Source organism: Rattus rattus, chromosome 1 (assembly GCF_011064425.1).
Source record: "Rattus rattus isolate New Zealand chromosome 1, Rrattus_CSIRO_v1, whole genome shotgun sequence".
Lineage (NCBI taxonomy): Eukaryota > Metazoa > Chordata > Mammalia > Rodentia > Muridae > Rattus > Rattus rattus.
In genome coordinates, this window is record NC_046154.1 from 11671190 (window position 1) to 11690769 (window position 19580).

General features: G+C 45.9%; 1 protein-coding gene across 1 annotated transcript in view; it reads left to right on the top strand.

Annotated features, from left to right (window-relative positions):
* The first annotated feature begins 3658 nt into the window (after window positions 1-3658).
* The window catches only part of Pex14 (peroxisomal biogenesis factor 14), a 137126-nt gene continuing 121204 nt past the window's right edge, over window positions 3659-19580 (top strand). The window contains exon 1 of the mRNA XM_032894566.1: window positions 3659-3733. Within this exon, the coding sequence (XP_032750457.1) occupies window positions 3698-3733 (36 nt within the window). The 5' untranslated portion in view covers window positions 3659-3697. The remainder of the gene's footprint in view (window positions 3734-19580) is intronic.

The window sequence follows — 19580 nt, forward strand, 5'->3', positions numbered from 1 at the left end:
GCCCAAAGAAGCCTTGAATCCATCATCCTCCTGTCTCAGCTTCCTAAGTAGCTAGAATTACAGGCGCATACCACTGTCTGGCTGACATTGTGACTTTTAGTTTTTTGGTGTTAGGGACCTAACCCAGGGCCTTGTGTATGCTAAGCAAGCACTTCAGGACTGACTTTGTGGCGTTTGAAGTTCCGTTGCTTAAAGGATATGATTTACAAGCAAGTTGAAATGTTAAGTAAATATTTTAATTAAGTGAAATGGCTGGCAAGATAGCTCAGTGGGTAAAAGTGCTTGCTACCGAGCCTTACAACCAGACTTTGATCCCAGAGCCCAGCATGGTAGGAGAACGGATTTCAAAAAGTTGTCCTCTGATCTCCAAAAGCACAATGTGACATCTGTATGCATTCATGCACGCACATGCGTGAAATTACTGTTTTAAAAAAAGATCTGGTTTACTTATGTTTCTTAAAATTTTATTTTTATAACCCAGCATGGTGGTAAACACCTTTAATCCTAGCTCTTGGGAGGCAGAGGCAGGGGTATCTCTGTGAGTTCAAGGCCAGCCTGGTCTGCAGAGTGAGTTCCGGGACATCCAAGGTTACACAAAGAAATTCTGTCTCAAAAACCAAAGTCAATTAATAAATAGTTAATAAATAATAAAATAAATACATTAGTACAGTTCGTTGCCTGCTTCCGTAGATATTGCTCAGAGATTGTATGATTGTTTCCATACAGGCAAACTTAACAGTGTTTTTTTATTATTTTTTTTGGGGGGGGTGTTATTATTGTTTTTTGTTTTTGATTCTCAATTGTCAAGAAATGGTAACCAGATCTGAGAGGGATGCATATCTTTTGACTTCTCCAGGTCTTTCTATCCTACTTGTATCTGTAAGATACCGAGACCTTCAGGATATTTTGAAGGGAGTCAGTTTTCAACGTAGAACGTTAATTTTCAGTCTTGCCAAAAATGCAATAAAGCCTCATCAGAGAAAAGAATTTGAAATGTTTATTTTATGTGTACGAATGCTTCGTTTGCATGTATCTCTGTACACTACACATGTGCCTGGTGCCTGCTGCCGAGATCAGAAGAAGATGTGCCCTGGGTCTGTTGAACTGGGAAGTCGTGAGCCAGCACGTGGGTGGTGGGCACCAGACCCAGGCTTCTCAGCAAGAGCAGGTAGTACTCCTCACCGATGAGCCATCTCTCCTTAACCACACAAAAAGAAATGGTAGAGAGCGATAACAGGAGGGCGTTGCTCTAGACTAAGTAGTTGTTTTAGACACCAACAAATTGGATTAAAAATGAAAATACAGTCTGGGGGTAGCTAAATGCTAGGACACGTGCTAGCCTGAACGAGACTTTAAGTTTGATTCCTAGTAATGTGGGCAAAGGACATTCATGCTAAGATTTCACATGACGGAATTAAAAATAATCTGTCTATCCAGACTTCCCAGAAATCAAGATTAGAGAGATAGGCAGATTTCTCAAACAGGCTCACTCTGCTTGGCATGATCATGAAGTTCCCTCTGCCTCGATTCTTACAGGAAAAGGTAACCCGAAGTGACCTGGTGTTGACTAACCGGTTATTTTTCTATTGTTATATCTCCTTCTCTTTGATTTATAAGGGAAGTAACTTTGAAGTGAAATTAAAAAAACAAAACTCCTTTCTTTTTTGTACGTTTTCTGCCTATAAGATCAATCTTTTCTGTTCTGCTCAGTAGGAGCACTCAACAGTATTTTATAGAATGGAGCGGTGCCTGATTACAGAATTGAACATAGAAATGGAAATTAAAAAGTTTGTCCTCTGGCAAGACAGAATAATAAGACGTCAAGTCAGAAAGTAAAGGGAACTGTGAATCACAGAGCTACTTGGAATGTCCTGACACTGCTTGGCAATGTATTTCTCTTGGCTATGTATTTCTCTTGGCTCTAATACAAGTCTGTTTTGTTGTTGTTATTTTCAAAGATTTATTTATTTTATGTATGTGAGTACACTGTTGCTCTCTTCAGATGCACCAGAAGAGGGCATCGGAACTATTAGAGATGGTTGTGAGCCACCATGTGGTTGCTGGGACTTGAACTCAGGATCTTTGAAGAGCAGTCAGTGCTCTTAACCACTGAGCCATCTCTCCAGCCCTGTTTTGTTTTGTTTTGTTTTGTTTTTTAACATGAAAAGAATTGTGATTGCTCAGTGGTAGAGCACCTGTTAAGCACACAAAGGCCCAGCATCACATACATACAAAATAGTGATGATGGTGGTGGTGGGGTGGTGATATTAAGGTCAAAGAGCAGGGCATCTGATACACTTATATTCCAGAACTCTGGAGGCAGAAGCAGGGGATCTTGAATTTTAGCCTGCTTGGGCTACACAGTAAGATCCTGTTTCAAAAGGCTAAAGCAACAGAAGGATTCAGCTACCACAATGATCGTTCACAGAAAGCTCTTCTCTTCACAAACGCCAGAGTTTCCAGACGCTGTAATTGTGTATCCATTTGTTTGAGCTTGGGGGTAAAGGTTGAGTGTTGGATCTTGCGCTTAAACAAAACAAAACAAAACAAAGCAGTGTCTCATGTAGTCTAGATTGGCCTTGACCTGTGTGTGATTGTAGGTGCGCGCCACCATACCAGATATGGTGCTGGAGCCCAGTTTTTTATGCGTGCTTCACCAACTAAGCTACAATCCTATCTTAAGAGACAGTTCTAATATGAAGGAAGCATGGACATTAGGAGAGGCAGCCCGAGAAAGCTCTATTGTGCACATGAGTTTCTTTCTTTCTTTCTCTCTCTTTTTTTTTAAAATTTATTCATTTATTATATGTAAGTACACTGTAGCTGTCTTCAGATACACCAGAAGAGGGCATCAGATCTCTTTACAGATGGTTGTGAGCCACCATGTGGTTGCTGGGAATTGAACTCATGACCTCTGAAAGAACAGTCGGGTGCTCTTAACGGCTGAGCCATCTCTCCAGCCCGCACATGAGTTTTTTAAGAGAGAGTTGCTGAGTGTTGGAGCTTTGAACGCTTCTGAGAAACAGTAGCTACTCAATAAAAGTGTACCAAATGGCTAAATTTTAGTTTACATTTTCATGTATTTATTAAATAAGTAGACCTTAAATGTGCCCACGGTGCTATGAGAATAGGGAGAGATTTACTTCGAGAATAAAAAATGTGTGTGTGTGTGTGTGTGTGTGTGTGTGGGGGTTGGGGTTTAGCTCAGTGGTAGAGCGCTTGCCTAGGAAGCGCAAGGCCCTGGGTTCGGTCCCCAGCTCCAAAAAAAAAAAAAAAAAAAAAAAAAAAAAAGATCAAACAAACAAACAATTACAAAAAAACAAAAACAAACAAATAACTCTGAATATACAAACATGTAATTTTATTTTAAAAAGGTGAAACTGATGGGTGATGTGGGGAGAGTTGGGGGGAAGGAAGTTAGGAGTAGATGTGTCTAAACCACAGCGTTTAGATGTTAACAATGTAAAACAACAACAACAAAAGATATTCTATTAAAAAAAAAAAAAAAGAATTTGGACTATGGATTTTCCTGCAAACTGCAAGGTAACCGGGACACCAGGCTCAACCCTTTCTGCCCAGAGCCCGCCCCCATCGACAAGCTCAGGTCCTCCTACTTTGGTCTTGTCTGGAGAGCTAGTGCAAGTGCTCTTGGGAGAAACTTGGGCCAGCGGCGGCCGATTAGTCAGGCCTGAGGAAGATGGCGTCCTCGGAGCAGGCAGAGCAGCCGAACCAGGTGAGGGGAGTGGGACTGCCCCGTCGCGACTGTCAGGGGTCGGGGCTGGAGCAGCGCCCGGCGCGCTCCTGGCAGTAGGACGGCGACTCTGACTCCTTGAAGCTGAGGACCTCCGACTTCGTTTCTTTTCTGGGCCCCGCCCCTCTCCGGGTCCTTCCCGCCCGGCTCCTCCCCCGGTGACCCCTCTCACCACATTCTGGGGTTGGGGTCTCGACGGGGTCTCAGGCCCTCGCTTCCCTCCCGGCGGCCCCTCGGAGCCCGCTGGACTTGGTCAGGAAAGGTGACTGGCTGCAGTTAGGTCCTTAGCGCACAGATGTAAGGCCCTGCTGGAGGAGAGGTGGGGAAGGCTCGTTGGTACCCGGCTGTCCCCTGTGGGGAGGGGCCTGACGACTCCCGCTCCCACGGCCTCAGCCCCTAAAGTGCCAGCATCTTGGTCTTCATTCACCTTGGGGCTTTCCTTGCCAAGTTGGGGAGTCGCTCCGAGGACTCCTTCCCTCTCAGTGCGTTAGTAGAAGGGGACGTACTTTAAACAGACGTCACCGAGCCTTTTGCTGAGGATCCAACCCTTGCTTTTCTGGGTTTGGTTTTCTTAGCGAAGGAGTCCACTCCGAGTTCTTCACCTGCTGATTTAACCAGATCCCGTTTGGCTTATGGGACGATGAGGGCCACTGTTGATGCTTGGACTTCTGCTGCCCAAGTCGTGATGATATGGCCTCTGAAGGGGTTTCTAATCCAAAGGCGGAGTGGGATGAGGAGAGATGCTAAGAGACAACCCTTTTACTGCCACTGTGCTGTCATGCAGAGGACCAGTTATGTTTACTTTTGGTTTTTGTTTATTTTTGTGTACATGTGCGCAGCATGGTGCTGGTGGGAGGCAGAGGACAACTTTGCAGGAATCGGTTCTCCTTCCACCGTGTGGATCTCATAAATGGAACTCAGGTCCTCAGGTTTGGCAGCAAACGCCGTTACCTGCTCAGCCTTCTCTTTGGCCCCAGAGTAGTGCTGTTTATCCAAGTCTCTCTTCTCTTCGTAAAGTGCAGAAGTGGGTAGCAGGGTTTCGTAACATGCCCTAAATCACGGACACCGCAGGGCCTTGATTTCAGCTCACACTGAAGTGTCTCTGCTAGTTGGCTATCTTACGTTTAAATTTAATTAGGATAGACTTAGGTGGAACAATACTTTTAGCCTGGGAAACTCATCATTCATCTGTCACCTCCATGAAGCACCTTTGAGAGTTTTAAACCACTTATCGATTTCACTTCCTTCGTAGGCAGAGGACTACTACTTAATAGTCTTTCTGTCTCTCTACTCGTGCTAAGTCAATTAGAGGGATCACACTTAAAAGAGTTGGACACTTCGTTCAGCCTGTTAGTGGTGTGAGTGATTCAGGAGGATGTGTGTGCTGTAAGGCATCGGAAACAATTAGGAAGGATTCTGGACTCTGCAGTGTCTGAAGCGGGACCTTCCTTCCTTGTGGTATCCCGCCCAGTTTGCTAAGCTGCAGTGTGCCTCGGTGTCTGATCTTTTTTTCTGACCTCTTTAGGGTGGGATTGAACTGTGTCCACAGTTTCTGGAGGTCCAAGGTCCTTAAGGGTTTGGCTGCCACTTGTGTGGTTTCAGCCTTGATTCTCCTTTGCCCTCCTTCCCAGAGCTGATAGAGATGGCATTGCATCAGAATGTGCTGGCTGCCCGAGGAAAAAGTTGGACTCTTCTTGTCACGTCCTGTCACCATCTAACAATAAGCTGCAAATACACACTTAAAAATAAATGCGAATGTATAATGTCTCTCTGTGTAGCCCAGGCAGATTTAAACGTGGGATCTTCCTGCCTCAGCCTCCTGGGTGCAGCTTAGAGGCATGCAGCTGTGTCCTAGGTTTCAGTGCACCTAAGCTTTATTTGTTTATTTATCTGTTTTTGAGACAGCAGCACATGGAAACCAAATAGACTCGAGCTTTACCTAGCTAGCTAGGGATAACCTTGAACTTCTCTGATCCTCCTGTCTCTACCTCACCAGTGAGACTTGAGGCGTGTGCCACCCAATCGGTGATGATAGGATTGAAATTGGACCTTGTGTGTGCTAGGCAGGCATTCTACCAACTGAGCTACATTCCAGCCTCAAAGCTAATTAAAACATCTTTTAATTAATTTAATAAATTAATTAGCTTTCTGTTTGTTTTGTTTCGAGACAGTCTCACTATGTAGCCCTTAGCTGTCTTGGAACTCACTGTATAGAGCCAGTTGGTTGTTTTTTTGAGCGTGTACACTTGTATGTGTCCGTGTGTGTTCGTGTGTCTCCCAGAGGTCAAGCTGTCTATCCCAGGAACAGGCCAGAGGTCAATAGGTATGTTCTTCACACACCCCGCCCTCAGAACCAGAGTTACAGACATGGTGAAGCCCCCGTGGAGGCTGGGAAGCAAGCCTGGGTCCTTGGAAGAGCAGCCAGTGCTCTTAAGTGCTAAGCCCCCTCCTTTAGCCCGGCACTGTCTACTTTCTCTGTTTACTGTTTTTACTCTAGAGTGTGAGGCAGCGTCTCTCACGGAACAGCTCATGCACTGGCTCGATTGACTGGCCAGTGGGCCCAGCAGGCCTCCTGCCTTTGCCTCTCCAGTGCTGGGATCACAGGCTCGCGTCTCTGCTCGAGTTTCATGTCGGTTCTAAGGGTTGAAGTCGGGTCCTCATGTTTGTGCAGGACTTACCTGCTGATCCATTTCTTCAGACACCATGAATCTACTTCCAACATTTTCCCTTCAGATCCACATTTTATTGTGTGATTGAGTGTATGCGTATGATGTGTGTGTAGGTGCAGGCATGAGTGTGCCACAGTGTGTGTGTGTGTGTGTGTGTGTGTGTGTGTGTGTGTCAAAGGACAGCCCTATGGAGTCGTTTCTCTCCTCCCACCTTTATGTGGGTCTAGGATCGGTGTCAGGTTATCAGCCCCATGCAGCAAGTGTTCTCTTTGCTCTTCTAGCACGCACAGTGAGGGAGTGAGGCCATTTTTCTTTACTATTTTAGATTTACTACATATTATTATGTGCATGTGTTTGTCCATGTGTGGGTGTTCACACGTGAGTGCAGGTGCCTTCAGAGTGTTGGTTCTGGAGCTGGAGTGACAGGCAGTTGTGAGCGGCCGACATGGGTGCTGGGAACTGAGCTCTTCACTTCCTTAACCACTGAACCACTAAGTCTGCATTTCCAGAGAACTAGTGCTCCCTGCATTTGCCTGACATTTCTTGGATAATTCCCTAAGCCTGGCTGCATGGTCTACAGACCTATGGGGCTGGACCAGTATTTTGTGTCTCCTAGAAAGTTCATGGTGTCATTTCTGATTCCCAGGGATGAGTGAAGAACCCTCTTTCCCTGAGACAGTATAAGGTACTAAAGTCCATCTTATTTGACGTGCGGCGTGCGTGTGTGTGTGTGTGTGTGTGTGTGTATGTGTCTGTGTCAGAGGTCAGTAAGGTGTGTATTTCAGTTGCTCTTTATTTACTTTGTGTGTGTGGATGTTCAGTCTGTGTGTATGGATGTTCTTGGTGTGTGTTCAGCTGTGAGATCTGGCCAGTTTACTTAACTTTTTAATCAGTTTCTGAATCTATAAGGTAGGAAAGACTGGTGCCTACCTCACAGGGTTGCTCCGAAGACTCAGCGGGTTGCTTTATGTAAAGAACTAACATTACCTGACACAAGGTATTGTGTGTTGTTACCTCAGTTAATAAGTTCTGGACTGGAACTCTTAGATGGATGTAAATCTTACATTTCTTTTCTTTCTTTTTTTTTCCCCTGGAGCTGAGGACCGAACCCAGGGCCTTGCGCTTGCTAGGCAAGTGCTGTACCACTGAGCTAAATCCCCAACCCCATAGATGTAAATCTTTCCTTAAGTCCCATCACAGCATTTGCTGTGTGTTTTGTTTTGTTTTGTTGTTTATGTTGACCACAACTCTAGAGAAGTTGTTCTTCTTCTTATTTTGATCTAATTTCTCTTGAAATTTGAAATGATGCCACAAATGCCCAGGACAAGTGCCAGTGTTTGTCCTGGAAGACACCTGTCCTGAAAGAAAAAGACAGTTGTTAGAATTCATTTTTTGCTTCATATCCTGAGGCAGGAGGTTATTGAGTTCTAAGCCAGCCTGATGCTTTCCACTGAGCCTGAAGAACCCACATGATGGAAGGGGAGAACCAATTCATGCAAGTTGTTCACTGACACCTACCCTCCTAGCCCCCTGCATACACACACACACACACACACACACACACACACACACACACACACACACACAAATAAAGATGTAATAAGCCCCTACATATTTAAAAACCTTAAGTCTGAGCTACCTAGGGGAACTGCTTTTTTAAAAAAGACATTGATAAGAGGCATAGCATTTACCCAGAATGTGCAGGCTCTGGGTTCTGTCCCTAGCACTGCTAGAGGTCAAACAGCAGGACCCAGGGATCGAACTCTCGCACATCATCTATGGGCTATGAGGTATTGTTTATAGCCTGTTTCCCTTACTTATTTGTATTTTATGTGCATTGGTGCTTTGCCTGCGTGTGTGTCTGTGTGAGGGTGTTGGATCCCCTGGAACCGAAGTTGCAGACAGTTACGAGCTGTCTGTGGGCGGGTCCCGGCAGTCGAACCCTGGAAGAGCAGCCAGTGCTTGTGACCACTGAGCGTTTCTCCAGCTCCTCTTAGATTTGGTTTCACAAGTTTAGATGAAGTTAACTATTTCTTGTGAGTGTATCGTGCAGGCAACACTGTGTTCTCAGCGACTTGTATCTTCAGTCACATGGCACAGTCTTTGTGGTTGTGGCTAAGTTTGGTTGTTGGTTAAGGTGGTGACCTCTATATCTTTATGTGAGGTAATCTTCTAGACAAGCAGCTTTCTTTGTTACCTTGCAAGTGCTACTTCAGATTCAATATTTTACTGTAGGACAAAGGCCCTTGTTCCTTAAACTTCACTGCAGAATTTTAATAGTGTATGTGGTTGCTTTAATGAGTTTTGAGAAACTGCGGTGTCTGTCACCACCACCAGGGTCAAGATAAAAACAATTGCATATCCCTCAGTGTTCTGCCCTCGGCGGTTGGCCTCCGCCACCATGGGTCCTGAGTCAGTGTGCAACACATTCTTTTTGTTTTTAAGATTTTTTTATTTTGTGTATGTGAGTACACTGTCGCTGTCTTCAGACACACCAGAAGAGGGCATCAGGTTCCATTACAGATGACTGTGAGCCTCCATGTGGTTGCTGGGAACTGAACTCAGGACCTCTGGAAGAGCAGGCAGTGCTCTTAACCACTGAGCCATCTCTCCAGCCCCCATAACCTATTCTTTTAGGCGTTTCTGGGCTATAATGGTGTTTGTGGATTTTTCCACACTCTATCTATAACGTATTACTTTAAAAATACTTATATTTGTTTGTATGTAGTGTGTGTTTGTGCACATGTGCCACGCAGCACACGAAGCCAACAGAGAACAACTTGTGGGGTTGGTGCTCCTTCCACCATGAGTCCTGGGGATTGAATTAAGGACTGAGTGCAAGTGCCTTGCTCACTGGGACATTTTATTTTATTCTTTAGGGTGTTTTTTTTTTTTTTTTTTTTTTTTTTTAATGAGACAGGATTTGTGTTGTAGCCCTGGCTGTCCTGGAACTCATTCTGTAGACTAGGCTGTCCTCAAACTCAGATCTGTTTGCCTCTGCCTCTAGAGCTCTGCGACTAAAGGCATGCATCATCAGCCACCTGACTGGTGTTTTTGTTTTATTTTTTTTAATACGAGACTGGCTTTGAACTCACAGAGATCCACTTGCCTCTGCCTCCCAATTTGTGTGCGTGCTCATTAGTGAGTGCAGGTGCCTGGAGTCTAGGGCTTCAAATTGCCTCGGAGCTGGAGTTACAGGTGGTTGTGAGCGACTTACATGGCTGCTGGGAGCAAAATTGTCAACCTCTGAGCTCTCTCTCCCCGGCCCCTCCACACGCATTACTAAGGAGCAGAGCATTCCAGTTGATGTGTACATAGTCGATGAACGTTTGGGTTAGTTCTCTATTGCTCCGTAATAGTAGTACTATAAATTTGGCAGGCTAAAAACATCACTAACTTCATTCCATTTATTTGTTTGTTGGTTTAGAAAGGTCTCTCTGTTATGTGGCCCTGGTTGTTCGGGAACTTGCTGTATAGGTCAGGCTGGCTTGAACTCCCAGAGATCACCTGCGGCTGCCTTTAGAGTTTTGTGCCCTTAGATGCACATCACAGTCTTGTATTTATCTTGTCCACATTAATGTAATTTCGAGCAACCTGTCTTCTTTGGCACACTCTAGGCAGAAGCAAGTCACAGGCTCCACCCACACCCTAGGGCTCACATCCCAGCTGGTGGGGGGGGGGTCATTGTAGGATGTGTTCCCCACAGCCCTGATTCCAGTTTAGGGCTGTGAATGTTCATGAGTCTTCGTGGTTTTGGGGAAATCGAAGTAGTGCACTTGCTAGGTCATGTGGTCAGCGTGTTTTAACTCCGTGGGAACCTCTTTGGCAATGCTGTGTTGTCTGTCTTTCCTCCCCAACAGTGTCAGTGAGTTTGGTTACTGCACACTCACACCAGCCTTGGTATTGTCTGTCACTTTAGCCATTGGAGCGATTGTGTGGAGGGATTGTGTGGAGGGATTGCTCCAGGGCTTTTCTTTACACACCTGTGGTGACTGACAGCCTCTGCTTTATGTGTCAATTGTGTTAGGATTCCTTTTTGTTTCCTGCAGGTGATCTTGTTTTAGTATCATTTGTTGATTAAGATTGTCCCTTCTCGGGCTTGAGAGATGGCTCAGTGGTTAAAAGCACTGACTGCTTTTCCAGAGGTCCTGAGTTCAATTCCCAGCAACCACATGGTGGCTCACAACCATCTATAATGGGATCTGACGCCCTCTTCTGATGTGTCTGAAGACTTATATATAATAAATAAATATATCTTTAAAAAAAAAAAGATTGTCCCTTCTCCTTTAAGTTAACACTAACATTGTTAAAAAAAAAAATCCAATAATTCAAAATCCAAAAATCCTTAAGTGTGCACAGAGGTCTTCCTTCCTTCCTTCCTTCCTTCCTTCCTTTTATTTATTTATTTATTTATGTATGTATTTATTTATTTTTTTTGAGACTGTCTCACTATGTAGCCGTGGCTGTCCAGGAGCTCATGGAGGCCATTCTATAGTCTCAGTCACAGAGAGCCAGCTGTCTGCTTCTGTCTCCTGAGTACTGGGATTGAAGATGTGCACTGCCTTTTCCAGCCAAGACTTCATTCATGTGTGTTTGTGCGTGTGTGTGTGTATGTGTCTGTCTATCTGTGTGTCTGTGTGTAAGTATCTAACCCCTGCCATCTCCCTAACCCCTGCTGTGGTTGTATTCATTGTGGAAACAGATGTGTTGTCTTCATTGTTCCTTTGTGTGTGGTGTGGTATTCGGTATTCATGCATGCACATGTGCATGCTTATGTTTGTGAATGTACACACACATGCCTATACTCGTGTATGCACGTGTTCATACCTGTATCTGTGCATGTGGAGGCTGAGAAGGGCATCTAATGCTCTCTCTGGTTTATCACCCTGTCGTGCACCCTTGAGCCAAGGCCTCTCACTGAAGCTGGAGCTTGCTGGGTTTGTGTGCGTTGTGTTTTAGCTAGGCTGGCTGGCTGGCTGGCTGGCTGGCTGGCTGGCTGGTCAGCTAGCTCCTGGAGTCTGCTGTCTCTACATACCCAGTTATATCCAAGTTATAGGGTCATTGGCTACCTGGCGTTAGGGATGTGACTTCAGGCCCTCACGCTGCAGCAGTGCTCTTACCCCAAGCCGTCTTCCCTGTCCTCAGCTACTCCTGAAACATGTACTGCTGGTGTGGTGGCTTGGACGCATCCTAAGCTTTGATCCTTTGTGTCTTTATCTTGATTTTATTTATTTTTTATATGAAGTTGGTAAAGACTTTGCTGCTAAGTTATATGCTAGCCTTGGATCTCCTGGTGTGTGTGTGTGTGTGTAGGTCAGAGGTCAATGGCATTCTCAGTATAATATTCTTTTTTTTTTAAAGGTTTATTTATTTACTATATATGAGTACACTGTAGCTGTCTTCAGACACACCAGAAGAGGGCATCAGATCCCATTATAGATGGTTGTGAGCCACCATATGGTTGCTGGGAATTGAACTCAGGACCTCTGGATGAGCAGTTGGTGCTCTTAACCGCTGAGCCATCTCTCCAGCCCCTCAGTATAATATTCTTTTTTTTTTTTTTTTTAAGATTTATTTATTTATTTATTAATATGTTCATCTTCAGATACACCAGGAGAGGGCATCATCTCTTTAAAGCCACTGTAAAACTCATGACCTCTGGAGGAGCAGTCTGCTCTTAACCCGTTGAGAGAAGCCCTCAGATCTAAGACATTTAGATGTCCATGACCTGACGCCTATAAAACACTACTGGGAGATCTAAGAGATGGTCTAAGGGGAGAGATGGTTTCCTCTGAGGCTCTCCACTGTGTTTTGTTTGTTTGTTTGAGACAGGGTCCCTGGCTGTCCTAGAACTTCCTATGTAGAGGAGGCTGGCCAGAACTCACAGAGAATCTGCTTGTCTCGTCTCCCAGGTTCCGGGCTGAGAGACGAGTGGGCACCATGGCTTCATGGTTACTTTTAGGGGAGAGGGAGGGTTATTGACCCTAGAGCTCAGTGTTGTGGCTAGGGAGCTCCAGGGACCCTGTGGCTGCTTGCCCAGTGCTTAGAGAGGCTCTGTCACACCTGGAACTATACATGGTCTGGGGTCTGAGTTCAGTCCGCAGGCTCGCACAGCACAGCAGGCACTTTAGTGACGGCGTCTTCTCAGCTTCTAATGGTCGATTTTTATAGTCACAGTCATGCCTGTAATCCCAGAATAGGAGGCTGAGGCAGGAGGCTTGTGTAAATTCAAGGCTAACCTGGGCTACTGGGTCTCATCCTTCCCCCCATTCTCCCAAAATATCCTTAAAAGCCATCCTACATAAAAGCTTTCTGGAGTTGTAGGGATTGTGTGGCGCCTACGGGTCAGTTTGGGAGAGAGCAGTCATTTCGTGTAACCTTCCGTTACACGGATCTGGCTTCCATTACTTAGATCTGGCTTTTCTCGGTAGTGTTTATGGTTTAAGTGTGGAGGCCATGGACATGGACATGTTCTAGTAATGTCTTTAGGTATATTATACCGAGAATGCCATTGTATTTACAGGTTTTGTTTATTTTGTGGTTTTTGGACAGGGCTCCCTTCCCTATGTGGCCCATGCTGGCCTCAGACTCAAGATCACCATGCTGCCTCCTCCCAAGTGCTAGGGTTACAAGGGCTGCCACCACGTCCAGCTTTCAGGTCTTTCTAATTATTTAATGCTAGTTTTAAAATGAAATTATGGGTTTGTGTATTGGCTATATATCTGCAACCTTGTTAGAGCTGGTTTCCATTTCAGTAGCATTTTGTAGATTCTTTATGGTGTCTGTGCTCCTCCCTTCCCCCTCCCCTCTTCCCCTCCCCCTTCTTCCCCTCCCCCTTCTTCCCCTCCCTCTTCTTCCCCTCCCCCTTCCCCTCCCCCTTCTTCACCTCTCCCTTCCCCTCCCCCTTCTTCACCTCCCCCTTCTTTCTCTTTCCTCTTTATTCTGCTTCTTCCTCCCACTCCTCTTCCTCCCCTTCTTCTTCCCCTCCCTCTTTCCCTCCCTCCTCTTCTCCTCCTCCTCCCTCCTCTTCCTTCCCACCTCCTCCTCCCCCTCTTCCCCTCCCTCCTTCCCTCCCTCCTCTTCCCCTCCCTCCTTCCCTCCCTCCTCTTCCCCACTCCTCTTCCCCACTCCTCTTTCTCCCCCTCCCAGCTGCTCTTCATCACCGTGTCCAGCTCCTTTATTTATTTACTTACGTTTGTTTGTTGCTAGAACTCCTAGTGGTAGCGAGTGAGCATTCTTCTCCGTGACTGATCTTGAGGGGTTGCCTGCGGTGCTCGGGTGTGATGTTAGCTGTAGGGTTTTGTACATTTCCTTTATCAGGTTGAGGAAACTTTTTTTTTCCCTGAATATTTTGGTTGGCTGGGTTTTGTTTTAATTTTTTTTATTTAATTTAATTTTTTTTATTTTTATTTATTTATTTTTTCTTTTTTTCGGAGCTGGGTGCCCTGGCTGTCCCGGAACTTACTCTATAGACCAGGCTGGCCTCAGACTCACAGAGATCTGTCTGCCTTTGCCTCCCAGAGAGTGCTGGGATTAAAGATGTACACCACCATGGTTGGCTGGTTGGTTTGTGATTAATTAATGAATGTTCCATGATAGAGTCTCATTTGTAAGCCAGGTTGCCTGAAACTTGCTGTGTAGACCAGACTGACCTTGAACTTTTGGCAATCCTCCTGCCTCTCTGCCTCCTGAGAGCTGGGTGTCCTGTGCTACCACTCCAGATTGTTTTGTTTCCTAAGAGACATGGTTTTGTTTCATTGCTGGGGCCCAGGGTGTCATCCTAGTAGCATGAGTAGCTAGGACCACAGCCAGATGCCTATACTTACTGTCTTTGTATTTTATCCTCAAAAATATTGTATGTGGGGCTGGCGAGATGGTTCTGTAGTTAAGAGCACTTGTTGCTCTTTCAGAGGATCTGGGTTTGAGTCCCAGAACCCACAGAACCTACGTGCTGGCTCACAACTGTTCGTAACTCCTATTCCAGGGATCTGTCTTAGAACTCACTGTGTAAACCAGGTTCAGAGCACAGAGGTCCAATTGCCTCTGCCTCCCAAGTGCTGGGAATCAATTAAAGGCCCTTTAAAACTTTTTTTGGGGGGGGGTTAATTTCTGGAAACATAAAGATTACTAATTTTTGCTATTAATTTTAAAGTTTCTTTTGTTAGTGGTTGATTGATTGAGACGGGGGGGTAGGGGAATGGGTGATGTAAGCCAAGTATGTCATAATATCAGTATCAAGAGGTTGAAGCCAGAGGGTGGATAGTTCAAGGCCAGGCTTAGCTACAAAGCTTGTCCTTATTTTAAATAACACAGATTAAAACAAAGCAAAACCCCACATGGTAGTTTCAGCACATGTCTTTAATTCCAGCACTTGGGAGGCAGAGGCAGGTAGATCTCTGAGTTTGAAGATAGCCTGGTCTACAGAGCCAGTTTTAGATCAGTAAGCGCTATACAGAGAAATCCTGTTTGGAAAACCAAACCAAACCCAGCCCAACCCAGCCCAACCTGTGAACAACCACAGCTGGAGAAGCTGTGGTTCACCAGCCTGGGTCTTCTCTGGCTTCCTGTCCAGTGGGTCCAGGTTTGCATTAGGTATCATTTTCCTCCAGCTTGGCAGTTTCTTGGCTGTCCACCCTTGCCTTTAAAAAAGTATCTTGTATGTGTGTGCGTGCATGAGTGTGTGTGCGTGCATGAGTGTGTGTGCGTGCATGAGTGTGTGTGTGTGCATGAGTGTGTGTGTGTGCATGCATGAGTGTGTGTGTGTGTGTGCACCATGTGCACCCAGTCCCTGTGGCAGTCAGAAGAGGGCATCAGATCCTCTGGAACTGGAGCTATGGGTCCTTGTGAAGCCACCATGTGGGTGTATGCTATAACTAACGTGGGTCCTACTAAGTGCCACCTCTCCAGAACTTCTCTTTTTATTGTGTGAGACAGGGTCTTGCCATGTAGACCCTGTCATGCTCTGTCTTCTTAGTGTAGACTTCTGTTTTTAAAACCTGCTTTAGTACGTGTACCTTTAGCCCATCACCCACCAGAGGTAGTGGAAAGGAAAGGTTAATAGGGCCAAGGAGGATGTGGACCTGCTTAGAAATAGTTTTGGGGGCGAATCCAACATGAGTCACAGCAGTAGCTTGATCCACTCACAAACACCATTTAGAAATCGACAACTGCCGGCAGTTTGATCCAGAAGAAATCTTGAGGCTCTGCCGATAGGCCTGAGTCTGCCGGGACACCACCACCACAAGTTCCTTGGTGCATTTCTCTGAAGTCAGGATAAATGAAGACCAGCAAGGAGTGGCAAGGCGACCCAATGCCACACAGTGTCGCCACCCACTGTCTGTTGGGTTATATTTATATCCTTTTTAAACATCACGAGTCCTCACAAGTGTCTGTTCTAGCAACACCACATGCCCTTTCTCCAGGCAGCTTCCAGAAAAACATTACATATCTGTTTTCAACAAAACACCTTCCCATGTGTCTGCTTCAGTAAAACATCCTCTCAGACAGTTTCCAGAGAAACATCACACGACACACCTGAGTCTCCAAAGGAACCAGAAATTTCCACTTCCTCTTAATGTAGGGAATATTGATTGATTGATTTTCGAGACAAGATTTCTTTCTGTGGCCCTGGCTGTCCTGGAACTGGTTCTGTAGACCAGGCTGGCCTTGAACTCATAGATATCTACCTGCCTCTGCCTCCTGAGTGCTGGGATTAAAGGCGTGCACTGTCATTACATCCAACTGATCCCATTACAGATGGCTGCGAGCCACCATGTGGTTGCTGGGAATTGAACCCAGGACCTCTGGAAGAGCAGTCAGTGCTCTTAACCGCTGAGCCATCTCTCCAGCCCAATTGTTCCTTTAAAATATGGCTTTTAAAGAACATTATTGGGGGCTGGAGAGATGGCTCAGTGGTTAAAGAGCACTGACTGCTCCCAGAGGTCCTGAGTTCAAATCCCAGCAACCACATGGTGGCTCACAACCATCTGTAATGGGATCTGATGCCCTTTCTGGTGTGTCTGAAAACAGCTACAAGTGTACTTATAAATAAAAAAAAACAAACATTTTTGGGACTGGAAAAATGGCTTCGAAGTTAAGAGCACTAACTGCTGTTCCACACAACATGGCAGCTCACAACTGTCTGTCACTTCACATACAGGGGACCTGACAAAGCACCAATGTACATAAAATAAAAATAAATACATTTAAAAATTTATTTTTTATACAAATGCCTCTCTTTTATTGTAATCAAATCTACACTCACTCCTCTATCTAACTCACCCTAGTTCCCTCCATGAACGCCCTCTCCCAGTGTAATATTACCTGTCTGTCTGTCTGTATGTCTGTCTGTCTAACTTCTTTTGAGACCAGTTAATGTTGACTAATGCACAAAGATGCCGAATGTGTAAGGGTTTGAAATAGAATGACTTTCCATCTCCTGGCAGCTAGCTGAGGGTGGCCTGCAGACTCTGAGGTAGAGTGGGACCTTGCGAGCCACTGTCTTCCGTTGATTGGTTTTCTGAGACTGAGACAGCTTTCATTGTGTAGTGCAAGTGAGCTTCTAAATCTCAATCCTCCTGCCTCCACTTCCTGATGTCTGAATTAAAGCATGTAGGACAGCATCTGGGTGGCTCTTTCTCTCTTTTCCTCTTCCTCCTTCTTTTAAAGGTATCAGTTTATTTAATTCTTGCTGATAAGTTTAGAATGTCATTTGATAAGGGTGAGGTCTATTTGTTAAAGTGAAAACTAGCTGCATCTGTTAGAGCTGAGGACTGGCCTTGACTTTTCTGAAAACTTGCAAGCCTGTGGATTTTGTTGTTCTGTAACCTTGTGCTCTTAGTCTGCATGTGGAAAATCTCTCCATCCCAGTGTTCTGATTTTCACTGCTGCTGCTTTTTAAAAATTACATCTATGTTTTTCGCCTGAGTCTGCAAGAGTTTTTGTGTAGACTGTGTGTTCAGGAGCATGCAGAGGCCAAAAGAAGGCACGAAGTCCCCTGGGCCTGGAGACACAGGTCCAGCATGTAGGTGTTGGGAACCAAAGCCAGGTCTTCAGCAAGAGCCACAAGTGCCCTTACCCACTGAGCCACCCTTCCAGCCCAGTGTTAGAGTTGCAGGTTTAGACACATTGTGTCTCTGTGTATGCGTTTGTGTCTGTGTGTATATATGTGTGTGCATGTGTCTGTGCGTATGTCTGTGTAAGTGTGTGTAAAGGGGTGTGTGTGTGTGTGTGTGTGTGTGTGTGAGAGAGAGAGAGAGAGAGAGAGAGAGAGAGAGAGAGAGAGAGAGAGCGAGCGCCAGAGGAGGACATTTGTCACTTTCTACCTTATTCCCTCGAGTCAGTACCTAGAGCCAGGCTGTGGCTAGCCAGCCCCAGGATTCACCTTTTTTATTGTCCACAATGCTTGGGTTCTGAGCCACTGCCATGCCAGTGTTTTTACAGGGGATCTGGGATGCATCCTCAGGCTTGAGCAGCAAGCGTGCTTACCCACTGAGCCATCCATCTTTCCAGCTCCCTCCTTTTCACTTTTATTCTTTATAATTTTCCTTTCCATTCTCTTGTGGGGTTGGGCAGGCCCTGGCCTGCCTCTAGAAAAAGGCATTGGGGCTGTCTGATGGTGAAGCAGCTGGTAGCGGGCAGCCGGGACTCAGTCCTACAGTGGAGAGTTGCTTGAGGTGGTTGGTGGCTCGTGCTGGAGGAGACCGGAGGTGATGTCATCCACCTCCATGGTCTGTGCGGCCAGAGGCAGGTGTGCACAGTGTTGGAAGCTGAGTCACCAGCACTGCATGACGGCTGCTGCCTTGCTCAGGCAATGAGGGCCACTGTGGGAGCCACAGCGTGGCCTAACCCCAAAGCTCTTTAGGCTCTCTGCCACCCACAAAGGACACTTTACATATCCAGAAGAGCTGTTTTATGTTCGTACCTCGTGTTTTAAAAACGATTCCTTTCATGTCTGGGAGTGTTTTCCTTGTGTTTATATATGTGCACCATGCTCCTGCAGTGTGGAGAAGTCAGGCAGAGAGGTCAGAGGGGGCGTCAGCTCCCCTGGGACAGGATGAATATAACTTCCTATTCATTTATTCTCTCCCCTCCCCTCCCCGTTCTACCCTGTCTAGGTCTTTGTAGCCCAGTTTGTCTGAACTTTCCGTGTAGTAAGTTGGTCTTGAACTCTGATGCTCTTGCACTTGGAGGTGCTGGAGTTCCTGGCTTTCAGGCACCATACTTTACAGAGGATTTTGATAGAGTGCTGGCTGTTCTCACATTTACCTCTGCTCTTGTGAGTTTTATGTCTAGGATCTACATTTTGTATATTTCTAAAAAAAAAATTTGAATTTAGTGTATGTGTTCGGGTGTGGGGTCATGTGACTTGCTGGATTAGTTCTCTCCTACCGAGTGGGTTCTGGCCGGGGGAACTCAGGTCCTTAGGGTTGGTAGCAGGCGCACTTCCCTTTGAGCTGCCTCATTTGCTCGCTTTTGTGGACCTTGCTTCTTTGAAGTAGTCTTGCTATGTAGCTTAGGCTGGCCTTGAACTCAGGCTTTGTCCACCTCAGCCTCTTGAATGACATTATTACAGGTGTGACAACACACTGAGCTGGATTCTGTGGCCTTTAAAGAATGCTGGGCTTTGTTCTGAAGGCAAAGTTGTGACTCTCTGAAGTCCTCTCCTCTTCCTTTCTTTCTTTTTCTTTGCGTATGTAGATGTATGTGTCAGGGCCAGAGGAGGTCTCAGGTGTCCCCTTCAACTGTTCTGCCTGTTGTCTTGAAGCAGAGTATCTCCCTAAACTTATGCTGGAAAGCAGCAAGCCCCAGGGATCCTCCTGTCTGTCTGGGGACACAAGTGTGCATGGAGGGACACCGGCCTGTTAGGTTACATGGGTGCTGGAACTCCAGTTCTGGCCATCGTGTTTGTGCACACCCTTAACCACGGAGACGTCTCTCCAGCCCCTCAAGCCCTACTTTTTAGTTTTGATAGAGTAGACTTTGCTCTGGGGATCACTTGACATCTTCCCCTGCCTCAGGATGAAGACTTCTCAGGGGTCTAGGATGCCCTCAGTAAGCAGGACTCTGGGTTTCACAGCTTGGGACTCAGAGCTCGGCAAGCAACCTGAGAACTCTCCAGCTCACAGCTTTCCTCCGTACTTTTTTTTAAATCTTCATGG